The sequence below is a fragment of the Podarcis liolepis genome, assembly GCF_965112155.1.
Source record: "Podarcis liolepis genome assembly, chromosome: Z".
In the NCBI taxonomy this organism is placed as follows: domain Eukaryota; kingdom Metazoa; phylum Chordata; class Lepidosauria; order Squamata; family Lacertidae; genus Podarcis; species Podarcis liolepis.
This window is the reverse complement of record NC_139570.1, coordinates 32,928,966-32,947,536: the sequence shown is the minus strand read 5'-3', so window position 1 is coordinate 32,947,536 and position 18,571 is coordinate 32,928,966. Positions and strand designations below refer to the sequence as shown.

At 45.6% G+C, this 18,571-nt stretch overlaps 2 protein-coding genes across 2 annotated transcripts; one reads left to right on the top strand and one right to left on the bottom strand.

Annotated features, from left to right (window-relative positions):
• Positions 1 to 89: 89 nt before the first annotated feature.
• On the bottom strand, positions 90 to 3,214 carry PIERCE1 (piercer of microtubule wall 1). The gene is made up of 3 exons (XM_083485397.1): positions 2,921 to 3,214; positions 2,236 to 2,314; positions 90 to 619 (listed from the first exon to the last, which is right to left on the bottom strand). Exons 1-3 carry the CDS (start codon positions 3,064 to 3,066, stop codon positions 431 to 433), a joined length of 414 nt encoding a protein of 137 aa, XP_083341523.1. The 5' UTR covers positions 3,067 to 3,214; the 3' UTR covers positions 90 to 430.
• A 2,572-nt stretch (positions 3,215 to 5,786) lies between these two features.
• On the top strand, positions 5,787 to 11,602 carry MRPS2 (mitochondrial ribosomal protein S2). Its single transcript, XM_083485379.1, has 4 exons — positions 5,787 to 5,927; positions 7,281 to 7,385; positions 7,944 to 8,073; positions 9,605 to 11,602. Exons 1-4 carry the CDS (start codon positions 5,888 to 5,890, stop codon positions 10,140 to 10,142), a joined length of 813 nt encoding a protein of 270 aa, XP_083341505.1. The 5' UTR covers positions 5,787 to 5,887; the 3' UTR covers positions 10,143 to 11,602.
• Positions 11,603 to 18,571: the final 6,969 nt, after the last annotated feature.

Here is an 18,571-nt window from a genome sequence, read left to right as displayed (position 1 = left end):
GATGCCAGCAGGGATTGAACCCGGGACCTTTGACATGTTCCACCAATGAGTTACAGCCCTTCCCCAAGTGTGAAGGCAGACAATACATGCAGATTGCTGCAGATTCCCAACATTTTAATGATGGACACAATACTATTGTTACACGGTAACCTTAATTAAACCCAACAGTGATATTCTCTGCAAGCTCTTTGCCGTGGATGCAGTCCAAAGCCAATTAACCCCACTTGTTGAAGCCTATAAGAGTTTTCTAGATAGAGAGGAGCATGTAAGCAGAAATTGTTCACTGAAACTAGGGATGGGAGCCACAGGAAAAAAGTTGTTTTTTCAGGAGCTTCAAAATAGTCAGTTTCCATAATCATTCCTTGGTATTGTTCGTTAGGATGAAGGAGTGAAAGCTTAAATGGGCAGCAACTTGGCTTCCAGGTGTCCCCTACTCGCAAAAGGATGGCCCCCCAGTCCTGTAACTGGGGTGGAAATTCAGTGTGTCAAAGCAGGTGATGAAGTTTTCTGTGCCGGTCACATAGCTCTTCTCTGTGTTGGTGTTGATCCCGGTATTCCGGTATGGGCCAAACTTCACAAGGTGGTTTGAGAAGGCATGTGGGGAAACATGGAAGCTGGTCTGTTGGGAAGAAAGTGGGATGTGAATGATTATCTGGAACCCTGAGGCTAGTGAGTTAACTTGAGTAGCTCAGACCACAGGCAACCCCCTCTAGGCAAACAAAATGAAAGTTTTGTTTAGGAACCTGTGCACTAAGGACACTGACTCCTGCCTAGAAGGCAGGGAAGTCACCCTGCAGTCTATATAAGAACATAAGGAGACCCTGCTGGATCAGAACAAAGGGGGCCCACCCAGTCCAGTTTCCCGTTCTCACAGTGTCCTACCAGAGGCCCACTATGGGAAACTCACAAGCAGAATTCCTAGTAGAAAAGTCTTCTGCCAGTTGGCAATTCCCAGCAATGTGTTCAGAGGCATACTGACTCCAGCACTAGAATTAGCATGTAGGACCTAAGGACCTAAAAAAGAGCTCTGCTGGATTAGGCCAAAGGCGTATCTAGTCCAGCATCCTGTCATCACAGTGGCCATGCAGATGCCCACTATCAGAAGTTCCCAAGCAGGACCAGAGCACATGAGCAACACTCCCATCCTGTGGTTTCCAGCAACAGGCATTCTGAGGCATTATTGCCTCTTAGCTTATAGAGGCAGAGCATAGCCACTTTGGCTGTTGTTGTTTAGTTGTTTAGTCGTGTCCGACTCTTCATGACCCCATGGACCAGAGCACGCCAGGCACTTCTGTCTTCCACTGCCTCCCGCAGTTTGGTCAAAGCCACTTTGGCTAGTAGCCTTCAATAGCCCTCTTCTCCATGCACACTCTGTTGTCCATGTCCCTAATGATCAACTCACCCACAATTATGGCACGCCAGAGGACTATCATAATGAGGATAACTTCTCTCAAAGAATGGGTCCTTTTCTAAGGGGCAATTTCCCTCTTTCTTAGGGACAATTAGAAGTAAAGTTCCAGCTGCGATTTGAGTGCTCTTCTCATGGAGCAACTCATGATATTGTATTCATTATTATAATATCTGTAGGCCACACTTCCATTACAAATGCAGCAATACAAAATTGCTGGTGTTTCTGCTTATCTTCTTGTAAAAACACCAATACATACTGATTGGGGGGGGGGGTTAAAGCCATGCTCTAAAGGCCTTTCTGGATAATACCATTTTAAGGAGACATCTAAAAAAAGGAAAAAATGATTCCTACCAAACCTCCACTGGCAGGGAGTTACACAGGGCAGGGCCTCCCTAATAAAGACTGAATGAACCAGTGTGGTGTAGTGGTTAGAGTGCTGGAGTAGGACCTGGGAGGCCTGGGTTTGAATCCCCACTTGTCATGAAAAGCACTAGGTATGACCTTGAGCCAGCCTACCTTAGGAGGAGAAACCGGGGACATGTACAGTGCAGTGCCAGGCCCTGCCTATCACCCAAACCTACATTGCAGGGTTGTTGTGGAGACTGAGCAGAGGCAGAACCAAGTATGCCACCTTGAGCTCCTTGAAGAAGAAAAAAATCGGGATATAAATAAAATACATAACCTCAGTGATTGAGGTAGAGCATAAGAGATCAAGTAGTTCTTAAAGTATACTTTGGCCTCATAATTTCTAGGGCTCTGGATTAACACAACGACCATGAACCTGTCTGGGGCACAACTTAACAATTCAGCAAAACTGCTCATACCGGCATTTCATGCACCGTGGGGGGTTTCCCACCGTAGTCCATGTTGGTGGTCCTGAACAGTGGGTTGGGCTCTTTAAATCTGAAAGACAGGATTCCAGTTGAATGTAGGTAATCACACGTTTCCTAATACTATTAGGACAACCAATGTTGGCAGAAGAATTGGTCATATATATGATCTTGGCAGCTTAGACAGTAATTGCAATTCAGAGGGGGGGGACCCCCAAAACTGGCACTAGACACGGTGCCACTCACTCTGGAACAGAGCTAAAATTGAGAAAATTACATATGATTTGTGATTCCAACAGGGACTAGAACTTCCAGACACCTTTATATGATTTGGCATTCCTTTATGACGTAAACAGCAGAACCATCATTTTCAGGACAAGCCTGGCAAATGTGGAAGTAGTCTTTACTAGCAGTTGTGCAACTGGATTTGTTATGTGCCTACTTTGTAGTTCCATTTTTCATGTTTTAATTTGCATCTGCTATAACGGTTCTCTTTGTTTTATATACATGATAAAATGATATTTAATCATATTTACAAAAAGAAAAAAGCAGGCACTGACTGGCAGCTGCTCTCCAGAGTTTGAGGCAAGGTTCTTCTCCCCCCCCCCCAACCTGGTGATTCCTTGAGGGGAGGGCACATCTGTTTGCAAAGCAGGTGCCCACCATCCATCCCTCTCACCTGTAGCCCCGGAACCATCCAGGGTTGTTGAATCGGCGAGGCAAGGTTGGCTCCACTCTGTAGTAATCAGAGGTTCTCTGGCCCACCTCCCCATCCTTTTTCTCAAGGGAGACTGTTGTGTCTGGGCAATGCTGTTCCTGGGACATTGCAGAGAGTAGGGGCGGTGGGGGGGGGGTTGTAACTCTCTTTCTGAAAGCCAGCAGTGAGGGTGGGGGAGTGGCAGGAAAGAACCCAGACCTCAAAGAAGGTGGTTGGTTCTTGTGTAGAAACAAAGCCACTGGGTTGCTAGGAGACCGTACCAAACAGGAACAGCTCTTAAAGGGACCAGCGTCCGATTTGGACACCTTTCCAAGAATATCAGTTTGGTTGTGACACCCAGTAATACTAGGCAGTGTTGTGTGGTAGTTAGAGCAAGGTTCAAATCCCCACTCAGCCAGGAAGCTCATTCAGTGACCTTGGGCCTGTCACTGACTCTTAGCCCAATCTACCTCACAGGGCTGTTGCACACCACCTTGAGCTCCTTGGAAGAAAGATGGGCTGTAAATCAAATTCATAATACATAGGACAGTTCCACCAAGTCCCACCCACCTGCACCTCTGGATTGATAGTGGGTCAAACCACTGGTTCATCTAGCTCCATATTGCAGACACTGACTGGCAGCAGCTCTCCAAGGTTTCAGATGAGAGGTTCTTAGCCCTATCTTGAGATGCCAGTGGGGATTGAACCTGGGACCTTCTGAATGCAAAGCAGGTGCTCAGCCACTGAGCTATAGCCCTTCCCCTGAAAATAAAGTAAAATTCTAGAGCTCCTAGCCCTGAAAAAAAGCCTGCATTAGAACAGGAGCATGGGTCCATATAGCTCTGTGCTGTCTACACTGAGTGGTAGCAGCTTCTCAGGGCTTCAGACATAAGGCATTCCCCAACCCTACCTGGAAATGTTTCAGTGGGCATTGAACCTGAGACTTTCTGCATGCAAAGCAGATGCTCAACCACTGAAGTATGGCTTTTCCACTGAAAATGAAGAAAGATTCTAGTCCTCATGGTTCTGAATAAAAGGCTGAATTAAATAAGAGGAAACTGCATTAAACCAATCAGGATATTTGTCCATCTAGATTAGTATTGTCAGCACTGACTGACAGAGACTTTTCTAGTGGTGGTGGTTTGAATTTCTATACCGCCATATACCCGGTTCCTGCTGATCTTTTAGTGGGGCAGGGTTGAATTGGATCTGCTTAATAATATATATATATATTAAATTTGGGGAAGAGCCCTAGTTTGGTGGTAGATAATCTGCTTTGCGTACAAAAGGTCCCAGGTTCAGTCCCCAACGGCATCTCCAGGTAGCGCTGGAAGAACCTCTCTCCCGGAAACCCAGGGGAGCAGCTGTCAGTCAGTTGTCAACACAAAGCAAGATGGAGCAAAGTCTTAGAACCATAGAATCATAGAGTTGGAATAGATCACAAGGGCCATCAAGTCCAACCCCCTGCCAAGCAGGAAACACCATCAGAGCACTCCTGACATATGGTTGTCAAGCCTCTGCTTAAAGACCTCCAAAAATGGAGACTCCACCACACTCCTTGGCAGCAAATTCCACTGTCGAACAGCTCTTACTGTCAGGAAGTTCTTCCTAATGTTTAGGTGGAATCTTCTTTCTTGTAGTTTGGATCCATTGCTCCGCGTCCGCTTCTCTGGAGCAGCAGAAAACAACCTTTCTCCCTCCTCTATATGACATCCTTTTATATATTTGAACATGGCTATCATATCACCCCTTAACCTCCTCTTCTCCAGGCTAAATATGCCGAGCTCCCTTAGCCGTTCCTCATAAGGCATCGTTTCCAGGCCTTTGACCATTTTGGTTGCCCTCCTCTGGACACGTTCCAGTTTGTCAGTGTCCTTCTTGAACTGTGGTGCCCAGAACTGGACACAGTACTCCAGGTGAGGTCTGACCAGAGCAGAATACAGTGGCACTATTACTTCCCTTGATCTAGATGCTATACTCCTATTGATGCAGCCCAGAATTGCATTGGCTTTTTTAGCTGCCGCGTCACACTGTTGGCTCATGCCAAGTTTGTGGTCAACCAAGACTCCTAGATCCTTTTCACATGTACTGCTCTCAAGCCAGGTGTCACCCATCTTGTATTTGTGCCTCTCATTTTTTTTGCCCAAGTGCAATACTTTACATTTCTCCCTGTTAAAATTCATCTTGTTTGTTTTGGCCCAGTTCTCCAATCTGTCAAGGTCGTTTTGAAGTGTGATCCTGTCCTCTGGGGTGTTAGCCACCCCTCCCAGTTTGGTGTCATCTGCAAATTTGATCAGGATGCCCTTGAGTCCATCATCCAAGTCGTTGATAAAGATGTTGAATAAGACCGGGCCCAAGACAGAACCCTGTGGCACCCCACTAGTCACTCTTCTCCAGGATGAAGAGGATTGATTGAGCATAAGGCAGCTTGCCCTGTTCCTATCAATAAGATGTATTATTTGATGACCCTTTTGGGTTGTTTTGAATGCTTGTTTTTGTAAGTTAGGTCTCTGAGCCAGTCGTGACAAAAAAAAGGGCCTTGGTGGTGTAGTGGTTAAGAGCGGTAGTCTCGTAATCTGGGAAACCGGGTTTGCGTCTCCGCTCCTCCACATGCAGCTGCTGGGTGACCTTGGGCTAGTCACACTTCTGTGAAGTCTCTCAGCCCCACTCACCTCACAGAGTGTTTGTTGTGGGGGAGGAAGGGAAAGGAGAATGTTAGCCGCTTTGAGACTCCTTAAAAAGGGAGTGAAAGGCGGGATATCAAATCCAAACTCTTCTTCTTCTTCACTTTGTTCTGTAAAGCTGCATTGGCGGGGAGGGAATTGCGTTTGAGTCCGCTTTGCGCTTTTGCAACAGCAGGTGGAGCTGCTACGCGCAGGGACAGGCGGCCTCTCTCTCTCCCGCCCTCCGACCTCCCTCCCTTCCTTCCTTCCTGCGGCCAGGAGAGGCATGATGGCGGCGCCCAGGCTCCTCCGAAGAGCAGCGGCAGGTAAGAAAAAGGAAGGGCAAACGCGGCGGGCAAAGGTTCCTCCCGCTGGGCGCCCCGCGCAAAGCAGTTTTTACGCCCGCAACGCAGGAGGAGGAAGAGGTGCAAAACAGCCTGCCTCCAAGCGCGATGCAGAACCCAAGCCCCGCGTGCACGCTTGTACGGAAAGGAAAAAAGCACGTTGTACATGCTCCAGAACTGCAGAATCGGGGTTAGGGGGTTCTCATACTCTTCTGTAGGGAAGGAAATTGGAGACGGGACTACAAATCATAATGCATACTTGAGGACTTAAGTGCCTGGCTGCTGGATCAGGCCAAGGGGGCCCCATCTAGTCCAGCATCCTGATCAGGCAGTGGCCAAACTTCCCTCAAAACCTAGGGATCTAGATAGACTCCCTCTGGACCTGGACAAATATAAGATAATAAATATACTACCTTGCCAGTAGTATGTGCGAAAAGGATCTTGGAGACTTATAAGACTACAAGCTGAACATGAGTCAAGAGTGTGATGCAGCAGCAAAAAGCACTAATGCTATTCTAGGCTGCATCAACAAAAGTATAGTGTGCCGGCTGTAGAAAGTAATAGTCCTGCCTTATTCTGTCTTGGTCAGAGCACACTTGGTGTACTGTGTCCAGTTCTGGGCAATACCATTTAGGAAGAGGAGGGTGACCAAGATGATGAAGGCTCTGGAAACCAAGCCTTATGGTGAACAGTTGAGGGAATTGGGTATATTTAGCCTGGAAAAGAGGAGACCGAGAGGACATATGATAGCCATCTTCAGTTATCTAAAGGGCTGTCACATGGAAGGTGGAGCCAGCTTGTTTTCTCTTGCTCCAGAGGCTGGGAACCAAATCAATGGATTCAAATTTAGAAGACTGGCCAAGCATCAGGAAGAGCATTATGACTGTAAGAACTGTTCGACAGTGGAACAGGCTCCCTCGAGGTGGTGGGTTCTCCTTGGAGGTTTTTAAGCAGAGGTTGGATGACCATTTGTCATGTATATTTTAGTTGAGATTCCTGCATAAATTCTGTGCTGTGCCAAGAAGTACCGTATTTTTCGCTCTATAACACGCACCCGACCATAATATGCACGTAGTTTTTAGAGGAGGAAAATCCGTAGGCATGCCACCCGTAGGCATTCCCTCCATAACACGCACAGACATTTCCCCTTACTTTCTAGGAGGAAAAAAGTGAGTGTTATGGTGCAAAAAATACGGTACTTTTATCTGTCTGAACCTTCTAGTTACCATGCCCGTATATTTCAGAAGTTTGTTGTGACTTACCTTCTACAAAATTGTGGTGTGTCCCCCACCCTCACCCCCACCCCGGTTTCTCTCTACTCTCTGCCTGGATCAGTCCTCCCCAGACTTTGCAGCTTGGGCGCTTGGACCAAGACTCCTCCCACCCTTCAGAGGCTTTATACGACTCTTCCAGCAACAAGTCCAGAAGAAGCTCCCACTGGTGAGCATCGCTGGGGAAAGAGGAGGGTGGGATTGCTGCTGATGGGAGCCCTGGATTTGGCCCTGGGATTCAAAGCCACTCCAGTCACAAATTGTGGCTGGATTGGGACGGGGGAGGGATCCTAGGCCATTTCAATCCTCTCTTCCATTCAGAAAAGGGCGGGGAGGGGGAGGTGTTGATGAAAGGACCCTATGAGAACCGGTCCTGCTGAATCAGGCCCAAGGGGGCCTGTCTAGCCCGGCTTCTCTGTGGCCAACCAGATGCCCCAACAGGAAGCCCATGGGCAGGACCCAAACACAAGAGCCCTCTCCCCTGCTGTGGTTTCCAGCAACTGGGATTCAGAAGCAGCATAGCCATAATGGTTAGTAGCCATTTCTGTGAATTTCAAAGCCACTGAAAGGGTAGCCCTAAAGGGTTGTGGGGCGAATAGCTGGCAAATCAAGAGGAGCTGTGATGTTTTTGTGCAAGGTTTTGTTGCAATTCCCAAAGATTTCCTCTCCTGTGCTATGTCATTTGGCAACTGAGTTTGAGCCAATTAGCCATTTTCCCCTCTTTCAGTTGATTATGACAGGCTCCTAGGGGAGCCCCTGAAAAACCCTGATTTCTTCAACGTGCAAGAGCTCTTCTCCTTAAGGGACCTCTTTGATGCCAGAGTCCACCTGGGCCACAAGAAGGGTTGCCGTCACAGGTCAGTGATTCTACCAGTTTTCTTGTAAACAGTGGTTTAATAGCATGTCAGACCCTTGATCCATAGCTATGGCTTGTCTCCTAAAAATAAAATAAGATTCTAGTCCTCATGGTTCTGAAGAAAGGGCTGAAGCAAACAGAAGCAAAGGTCCATCTGGCTTAGTACTGTCAACACTGTACACTGCCTACACTGACTGGCAGCAGCTCTCCAGGGGACATTCTTGGCTGAGAAGTGGCCCTTCCCCTAATAAGAAAATAAAACTCTTGTCCTCATCATTCTGGAGAAAAAGTTGGATGAAATAGGGATATAAGAACTACCTTGTAACCGAGGCAAGCCAGTTGCCCATCTAGCTCAGTATTGTTTACACTATCTGGCAGCTGTGACATGCCAGGTTTTCAGATGGAACATTCCCTGCCCTACCCGAAGATGCCATTGGAGACTGAACCTGGGGCCTCCTGCATGCAAAGCAGATGCCATGGCATTGAGCCATGGTCTTTTTCTTAGACACTAAATAAGATTCTTATCATTCTCAGTAAAAGACTGAGTTAATGGATTGCAGCCTGTGGCAGTTTTTCTCATCCTAGAACCACCGAAATGAATGGGCTCAAGCATCTCCTCCACATTTCTTTTTTTTTTTATAATGATATTTATTAGAAGTTTAGAAATTACAAAAAAAGAGGAAAGAAAGAGAAAAAAAAGAGAGAAAAGGGAAAAGAAAACAACAAAAAAATTAACAGAACTTACATTACAGTACATAAAAAGAAAAACATAGAAAAACAATACAGCAATATAGCAAAAAGAAACAATAACGCTAACACACACACACCCAATATTCCATATCTTTACCTTTCATTTGCTTGTTTCATCGACCTCCCTTTTTTGTATTCTAGTTCAATTAATTGTTTCAGCATATTCTTTCCATCTTTCTCAATTTTTGTTCTATAATTTATCTTAATGGTCTAACCTTAAATTTTCCATTTTGGCCCATTATCAGCTTTTACTTAATTCTTTATTACCTTTCTGCTAAAACCATATAACTTCATTCCAGCATCCTTCTAACATTCATTAATTTTACAATGTTTTTGTAAATATACTTTAAATTTTTTCCAATCTTCTTCCACCGACTCTTCTCCCTGGTTTCGGATTCTACCAGTCATTTCCACCAATTCCATGTAGTCCATCAGCTTCATCTGCCATTCCATCTCCTCCACATTTCATCCTCACAACAACCCTGTGAGGTAGGTTAGGCTGAGAGCGAGTGACTGGCCCAAGATCACCTGATGGCCGAGTGCGGGGGGGCGGTCCTTGTCCTACACTCTAAACACTACACCACACTGGTTCTCATGCATTAAGACACCCTGCAGGTTGACAGGTCCCAAGTTGTGAAGGGCTTCATGTTCTAGTAGATAGATAGAGAGATACACATACACGAGAGAGAGAGAGATTTTGAGATGTGTCAAGTCTCCCATGGCTTTACGAAGACCAAAAACCAATCCCCACCGTCTCATGTTTGGCCTCTTGTCTCCTGCAGATTCATGGAGCCATACATTTTTGGGTGCCGCCTCGATCAGGACATCATCAACCTGGAACAGACGATGGTACACCTCCAGCAGGCTCTCAACTTCATGGCTCACGTCGCCTACCGCAAAGGCATAATCCTCTTCATCAGCCGGAACCGTCAGTTTTCCCACCGGATAGAGGCCACCGCCAAGGAATGCGGCGAATATGCTCACACTCGCTACTGGCAGGGCGGCCTGATGACCAATGCCGATGTCCAGTATGGGCTGGGTGTCCGCCTGCCTGACCTCATCATCCTCACCAACACCCTCACCAATGTCTTCGAGCCCCACATGGCCATCCGGGACGCAGCTAAGATGAACATCCCCACGGTGGGCGTGGTAGACACGAACTGCAACCCAACCCTGATCACCTACCCCATTCCGGGTAATGACGACACCCCCTCGGCTATCGAGCTCTACCTCCGGCTCTTCAAGATGACCATCATGAGAGCGAAGGACAAGCGGAGGCAGATGGAGGTCTTGTGCAGAGGGCAGGACAAGCCTTGCTAAGGAGGCCGGAGCGGCTTGGTGGGAAACCATCCTCCCCCTACTCCTGAAAAATTCACTAGCTGGTCCCAGGTGCAAAATCTGTCAGACTGTCTTGGCTACAGGCAACTGAGCCACATTCACAGCATGTGTTTAAAACACCACGGTACCATTTTAGAGCCATGGTTTCTCAAAAGAATCCTAGGAACTGTGGTTTGTTAAGACTGCTGAGAGTTGCTAGGAGGCTCCCTATTCCCCTCCCAGAGCTACAATTTGCAGAGTGGTTTAACAGTCAATCCCTCTTCCCAGGGAGGTCTGGAAATTATAGCTCTGTGGGAGGGAAGAGGGGTCTCCTAACTCTCAGCACCCTGAACAAGCTAAAGTTCCCAGGATGCTCTGAGTAAATCCATGACTGTTTGAAGTGGTATCACAACACTTCAAATGTCTGGTGTGAATGTGGCCTGTGTTAGGTCCTGTCTATACATTTCAAAGCATTCTTAACACCAAACAGCTGCAACTTCCCCCAAAAAATCCTGAGAACTGTAGTGTGTTCAGGTTGCTGCGAGATGAAAGGAGACCATTCTGTTCTCCCTCCCAGAACTATAATTCTCAAGCGTTCCCTGTGAACAAGGATTTATTGTTAAATCGCTCTGGGAATTGTAGTTCTGAATAGTGTGGAGGGTGTCTCCTAACAGCTCTCAGCACCCTTAACACACTATAGCTTATAGGATTCTTTTGGGGGAAGCCATGAATGTTCAGAGTGGCAAGAGATTGCTTTAATTGTGTGTTTTAAGCGTGGCCTCAGGTTGTGATTCAAAGCATGCTTGCAAGAAAGCAAACGGATGCATACCACGTATAACTCTGAGGTTATTTTCCCAGGAAACTTCCGCCTAGAGTGCAATAACTTTCCTTCAACCCCACAAGACATGCCATTCTGCCTCGCCTTTGCTGTACATCTTGACCAGGCTTCCTCAACCTTGGCCCTCCAGATGTTTTGAGACTACAGTTCCCATCATCCCTGACCACTGGTCCTGCTAGCTAGGGATCATGGGAGTTGTAGGCCAAAAACATCTGGAGGGCTGAAGTTGAGGAAGCCTGTCCCATCATCAGTTTTAAAGCAACAGCAGCTCTGAAGGAGGACGTGTATCTGAAAAAGTTAATTGTGAGAAGAGGATAGCTTACAGGATTTCCTAGGACAGCAGGAGTGGGAAACATCTGGGCTGTGCAGGTGCTTCTGAAGTACAACTTGCATCATCTCTGACCACTGGCCACTCTGGCTGGGGCTGCTGCAAGCTAGAGTCCAGCAACATCTGGAGGGCCACAGATTTCCCCAGACACAGCCCAGACTGTCCCAAAGTATGGGTAGAGAGCAGTGGTAGACTGCCTTTGCTTCTGCATTGGAAGTTGTTTCTCTCTCGCACCCTTTTTTTCAACCTCATGTATGTTTTCCCTTATAAAAAATAAAGATATGTTTGCAAACAGAAGCATTTATGTATTTAATTAACAACATAAAAAGAGCCCTGCTGCTGAATCCGGCCAAAGGGCCCATCTAGTCCAGCATCCTGTTCTTCCAGCTGCCACTTAGATGCTTATTATGGGGATCCCCCAAGCAGGATCCGAGCCCAAGAGCAGCCTTTCCCTTCCTGCAGTTTCCAGTGACTGATATTCAGAAGCATCACTGCCTCCAACCATGGAGGCCAAAGGATAGCTACCATGGCTAGTAGCCACTGACAGCCATCTCCTCCCTGAATTTGTCCAGTCCTGTTTTAAAGCTATCCAAGTTGGTTATCAATGCCTCCTGCGAGAGCCAAGTTCCACAGTTTTAACTGGAATAATTAATCTAATTAGTTTGTGTGAGGTTTTTCTTAAATACCCTGTCCTTTCTCAAGGCAGCGTTGAAATTAGCAAGCAGGGGAGATGTACCAGTCTTGTTTCCAACATTGTGTATTACCTGGAGTTCCTTCTCTCATTTTATACCTGCTGACCAGAAGCCTGTGCTCCTCTTTCTGTTTTCCGACTCTGCCTTCTGTTTATCTACTCCAGCGTCAAATGGCTCTTAGCACCAGAAAGTTACTCCTAAGGTTTAGTTCAGGGGTCTGCAACCTTTAAGACAAAAAGAGCCACTTGGACCCATTTCCGAAGAAAAAAAAACCTGGGAGCCGCAAAACCATTGTGACATTTAAAACAAATATATCTCCGGAGCCGCAATCTGACAGTGGGCGGGAAGGTGACGTCGGGACGGTGCGTGACTAACGCACGCACCACCCCTATGCGACGTCACAGCCAGTACAGCGCCCGCCACAGTGGGAAGTGTCAGGGCGCACAATGCGCCTCCTCCCCTCGCTAGTATCCGCCCCGGAGCCGCGGCAAAGGTGTAAAAGAGCCACATGCGGCTCCGGAGCTGCGGGTTGCAGACCCCTGGTTTAGTTGGTTGGAATCTCCATTCTTGCAATTTGGATCAGTTGGTTCAGCTCCTTCCCTCTGGAGCAGCAGAAAACAGGCTTGCTCTGTCTTCCAGGTGGGAGTCATTTAGGTATTGTTACAGTATTCCATGCGCTCTGGTTTCCGTCACAGTGTTCTGTTGCGCCAGAAGCGGTTTAGTCCTGCTGGCCACATGACCCAGAAAGCTGTCTGTGGACAAATGCCAGCCCCCTTGGCCTGAAAGCGAGATGAGCGCCGCAACCCCATAGTCACCTTTGACTGGACTTAACCGTCCAGGGGTCCTTTGCCTTTTTACCTATACAGTAGATGTCTGAACCCACCTACATGTCCAAGCACTCGTGTGTTCATACACACACTGACAAGAGGTTTAGGATCCTGTCAGTTAGGACATGCACTTGTTATGAATATGTGTTTACCTTTAACCTTATGCCAAATATTAAGCTTTCACACTAAAGGAATAAAAAGCTTGGTTTGTTATATGAAATAGAAGTGACAAAATGTATATAAATGCTGCTTCAGATGGCTAAATATCCAGTTTGTGAGGCAACATCTCACAATAAATACATACACACCTTGATCGAAAGAGTAACAGAAATACCTATTCTCAAAAAGCCTGTAGAAAAGTGAGCTTGGCAATTTTGCCACTGAAACCCACACTAAATAGCAAAGCAGAAATGGAAAGCGAACACTGTACCTGTTCTTAAGCACGTGTATGCTGATCTTGAGAGCCTTGCATAAGTTCTGTTGAAGCTAGCAAACTGACTACTTGGGAATTGGGGGTTTAAAATACAATGGTACCTCGGGTTAAGTACTTAATTCATTCTGGAGGTCCGTTCTTAACCTGAAACTGTTCTTAACCTGAAGCACCACTTTAGCTAATGGGGCCTGCTGCTGCTGCCGCACCGCCGGAGCATGATTCTGTTCTCATCCTGAAACAAAGTTCTTAACCCGAGGTACTATTTCTGGGTTAGCGGAGTCTATAACCTGAAGTGGATGTAACCCAAGGTACCACTGTAATATTGAACTAATACCTCCTAGTAGAGAAGTGAGGGACTTTGAAATGAACCGTTCCTGCCCATTTTTCACTTTTGTCCATCTAGTGAAAAAATGGCTAAAACTGGTCATCCAGTTTGCTTCCCACTCTGATGTTTTGCTTAACAAAAGGATGAAAGCCTGTGATAGTGAGCCATTAACTGTACCTGGCCATCTTTTCATCTGCTCTCTGCCTTATCTCTTTCCTGCTGGTGAAAGTGCTTATAAGGGATATACACACACGTAAAAATAATAGTGCAACACTTTTGAGTTCAGTGGGGCTTACCCTCAGGTAACTGTCCATGCAGGACAGCAAGAAATGATGAAACTTACCGGAAGAATCAAGAAATCAAGATAACAAACTTTTTATAAAAGACTATTGAATATTTACAGATAAATTACAGATAAGATCATTGGCAGGAGAAGATAACAGATAAGATCATTGGCAGGATTATTGTAATAACCTGCAGTTTTATAAGAGTATATATTTAAAGCAGATGAATAAATGAGCAAATTAAGTTAATTTGGATATGCAGAGGATATTAAAAATAAATTTAAGGAACCGCAGAAAGGGGGAAGGAAGTCAAGCTTTTAAATGTTAAAATGATTGTAAAATTAGTGAAATGTATAAAACTAGTGAAATGTTTAAAGTTGAAAAGTATAAATAAAATTTGTAAAATTCGGAGGGTGGGGAGAACAGTCTTTCCACGCTCGGCCAGATTTTCCCCACCTGATAACTTGGAGGCTGAAAAGATCTGGTTCATCCTACTAGGCTTTTCAGGGCTGGCCCTTGATGCCTTGCTGGATTCCAGAATGGCATCAACCAATCGTATTTGCAGCATGTCCTGGAATCCTTACCTGTCTCCTTGTTCACACTTTGGGCTGTAGGCTCTTCCTCGCAACATTCATGGTTTCCCTCAGTTTCTTCAGGAAGGGATAAATAAGGAGCTTAATGTCAGCACCCTCAAAAAAACAAGTAACCTCTCTGAGCAGTGTTTTTTATTGCCTGGGTAGGGATCCATTGAATTCCTATCCTACGTATAAACTTTTGTTTGAGGGAGTTGTGTTGTCCTACTCCCCTGTCATACATAGATTCACTCCTTGGAATTAAAATTGGGCTCTCGCAGCTCTCAGGGGCCCCCATTTTGATCCACAACTCACCGCTCTTCATCAGGATAAAGTTGTGCTATCCCCACACCTTTTCTCGTGCCTAAAGTTCATTCAGATGTAAGATGCATAACTGGTAAGCTGAGCAGAGCTGATTGTGCATCAAAAACCAGCCACACAAATACAATCACAAATAACACGCCTTAAGTTAATTATATGTTCCAAAGTTACTCTCACTGGTTTCTCAAAGGTGATCCTTCCTTGCCAGAGTTGACCTGATTAAAACGCCTTTCCTGGTTTCTCTTTGCAGGATGGGGAATAACAGCATAGGTCAGCATTCCAGGCTAATAAGCTCACGTTCGCTGAGCTGTGGTAAGAGAATCTCCTGTGACACCCATGCCCCAACAGGCGTTGCAGCTCTGGCTGATGTGCCACAGTTGTGTCAGTAGGCGGCAGAAAGGAACAGACAGTGTTCTGCAACCCGTGAGAATTCGGAATGATTAGTAGCCTGACAGGTGTCCCCAACTTCCTCAAATGTGATATTAAGGTTCCTGCAAAAATCATATTCTGTCTGTCCAAAATTGAGGGGTCTTAGCAAGTTTCTAGCCTTTATGGTTCTGAATAAAGGGCTGAATTATAAGGGACACAGGTGGCACTATGGGTTAAACCACAGAGCCTACGACTTGCCGATCAGAAGGTTGGCGGTTCAAATCCCCGTTACTGAGTGAGCTCCCGTTGCTCGGTCCCTGCTCTTGCCAACCTAGTAGTTTGAAAGCACGTCAAAGTGCAAGTAGATAAATAGGTACCGCTCCAGCAGGAAGGTAAATGGCGTTTCCATGCGCTGCTCTGGTTTGCCAGAAGCCCCTTAGTCATGCTGGCCACATGACCTGGAAGCTGTACGCTGGCTCCCTTGGCCAATAAAGCAAGATGAGCACCGCAACCCCAGAGTCGGCCACGACTGGACCTAATGGTCAGGGATCCCTTTACCTTTAAATAGGAACACAATAAACTGCATTCTACTGAGTCATCCCTTTGCAGTCCACCTAGCTTAGTACTGTCTGCTGTGATTTCCCAGCCTTTCCTGGAGTGGTCAGGGATTGAACCTGAGACAAGTATCTGCACACCAATGAGATGATCCACCAATGAGCTCCAGGCAGTGCCTTCCACAATTTCCCCGCCTGGTAGAGCAACTTTCAAAGCCTGACAAAGTTGCAAGTTCACCTCTCTTCACGCTTGTAAAATGCATGTTGCTGGGTTAAACCTGGGAAGTTTCTGGGTTAGTGAGGAGAAAATAGTGTTTTTATAAACTGTGTTCCAGTAGATAAGATGAGCAGACAACAAGGACCTTTTATAATGTAAGGCTGCAGATCTAGCTTGCTTTCACCCAGGCACCAGAGTTGTTAAAAGTCCATCCGCCAGGGATATTTGAGCTTCATTCTGTATAACTACAAACTTAAGCAGGAATATCTGGCTTGCTCCAGGTCAAATAAATAACTACATATGATTTGGAATGGGGATGCAGATTTCTTGTGCTTAATGCAGCACAAGCCTTCAGCGGCCTTCAATTTCAGCATATAAATTCAGGGTCTATGGATTAGTTTGTTTAATACCCTATTTTTTTCCGTTCAAAGGAGAATTGCTGCTGGATTTCTGCAGCAGATATTTTAATGCACGAGGTAAGCCTGGCAACAGGTTCTCCAGACACAGATTGAAGAACTTTTCTGCCAAGCAGCAGCTTTGTAGAGTTTGCACTTGTAAGATTAAAAAAATACCAGGGTTTGTTTTAGGGTTTTAGTGTGTGTGCGTTTTTTATAATGACCCATATACATGCAGAGTGGAAGCAGCCAGGTACACTTGCCCCAGGCCTTGGAGGGCTAAGTTGGCCAGGGGCATCACTAGGGGCCTGCCAGACTTATGATGTCATGCCAAGAATGCCCTATGCCTTCCAAGCAACCGGGGACTTGCTGGGCAAAACAGCCATGGGCAAAATACCATGCCTGCCTGGCTGTATGCACTGCAAGGCTTCGACAGTAAAATCTGCACCTGCATTACTGTATGCAGTACTAACGTGTAGCATCAGATCAGATTAGCCAGCAGTGCTGCAATATCACATCTCATGTTTGTTGGAGCCATGTGTTTGATTCATCTTGTACCAGCAGGGCTTGGGTAAGAATGAGGTGTGTAGAGTTAGTTTTTCAAGCATGGTTGAGAAGTGCGCAATACTTGTTAAATCAGTGTAGAATGTACAAGGTTTCTGAACTTCCATTTTTTCTCTGTTTAAATTTTAGCTCAGCTGGAACAATAAAACAGGTACATCCACCAGGGGTGCAAAGGAGGGAAAGGAAGCAGAAAGCAGATGCTCAGAGAGCAAGTCAGTTGCTCTCACAGTGGATTCGTGCTCATGGGCAAGACCAGTGTGACCAGGACAACTTCAACGACTGCACCCAAGAACGATCCACAACAAGGGACTAATTATGAAGAGTCTACTGAACAACCGGAGCCGTTTGAGAGACCTGATTCTGGTAATTATGGGTGCGTTGATGAAAGCGATATAGGGGAGATTCTCACCTGTATTCTTCAAGATATGCATCTTCTTGCAGAGCGCAGTCAGACAGGAACGAAGAATACAATTATTGTTTTCAGCTATATGTCAAATAGAATTCAAAATGAGTTGATTGCAGCATATGTGGAAAAGGTGGTGAGCATATTGCAAAAGGATTTGGAGATGTCTACTACTACTACTATAGCATCATAGTTGATGGTATACCTGATTGTGGTCACAAGGAGAAGCATATGTTTTGGCTTCATTTTGTGGTGAAGATCAAGGAGCAGTGAGGAGTTGTCAAGTGTTTTCTGTACATGGAAGACTGTAGCAATAAGACTGCTGAAGCTATTGTTAGTCCAGGGCATGGACTTTTCCACATGCCCTGGCCAGATATTGTTGCAACCATATTATGAAGCTCATAAAGGGGTGAGAAGGTGAAAAATGGCTTAGTCATGTATAATGAGAAAACCATGGAGAGACCTGGTATGAACAAAGACATTGGATTCTTATCTCATTATACATGACTAAGCCATTTTTCACCTTCTCACCCCTTGCCTTTTCCTGTAAGACCTATTGCAGTCGTTAAGAGTCGTCAACAGGCTCATCTCAGCTATCTGTCAATCTCCCATTCCCACCACCCTTCTGAGTAATACCCCTCCCCACCTTCTCACTATATAGAAGGATCTGGCAACTTCTGTTTCAGTGTATCTGAAGAAGTGTGCATGCACACGAAAGCTCATACCAAGAACTAACTTAGTTGGTCTTTAAGGTGCTACTGGAAGGATTTTTTTTATTTTGTGCTCAGATGACAGTGAGGAGAGCCGGTGTCCGAAAGATGATTGACTTGAGGGGTGGAGATCATGACACTCTGGGTGATCTTTCTTTAAATCTCAGAAATATATCTTTCACAAATCCCAAGTGTTTTGTCCCTGTTGGAATTGATAGATGAACCAATGCAAGACTTGATTAAACTTGTTTAAGTTTCTTATTAGCTGATGTCATTACCCTGTAATTAGAAAAGTAATGTTGTATGTTTAGTAGGATATGTTTTATGTAGAGAAACTAAAAAATTTATAGGATTACCAGGCACTTTCAGAAGTTAAACTTAAAATTCTTTGGTTTTCTGAGAGCAGTTTATGTGCTTTTTAATGAAATGTGGATTGATCAAGCTAAATGTTGTCCAATCATAAAAATAATAGAAGATTTTAATTCCCCAGACCCAAAAACATATTTTTAAGACCCCTCACTGAAGAAATTTGGAAAAATTAACTTTCAGTCCTTAAAATGACATGCCCTAAATTGTGGTGGGCCTCTTGCGGCGTCTTGA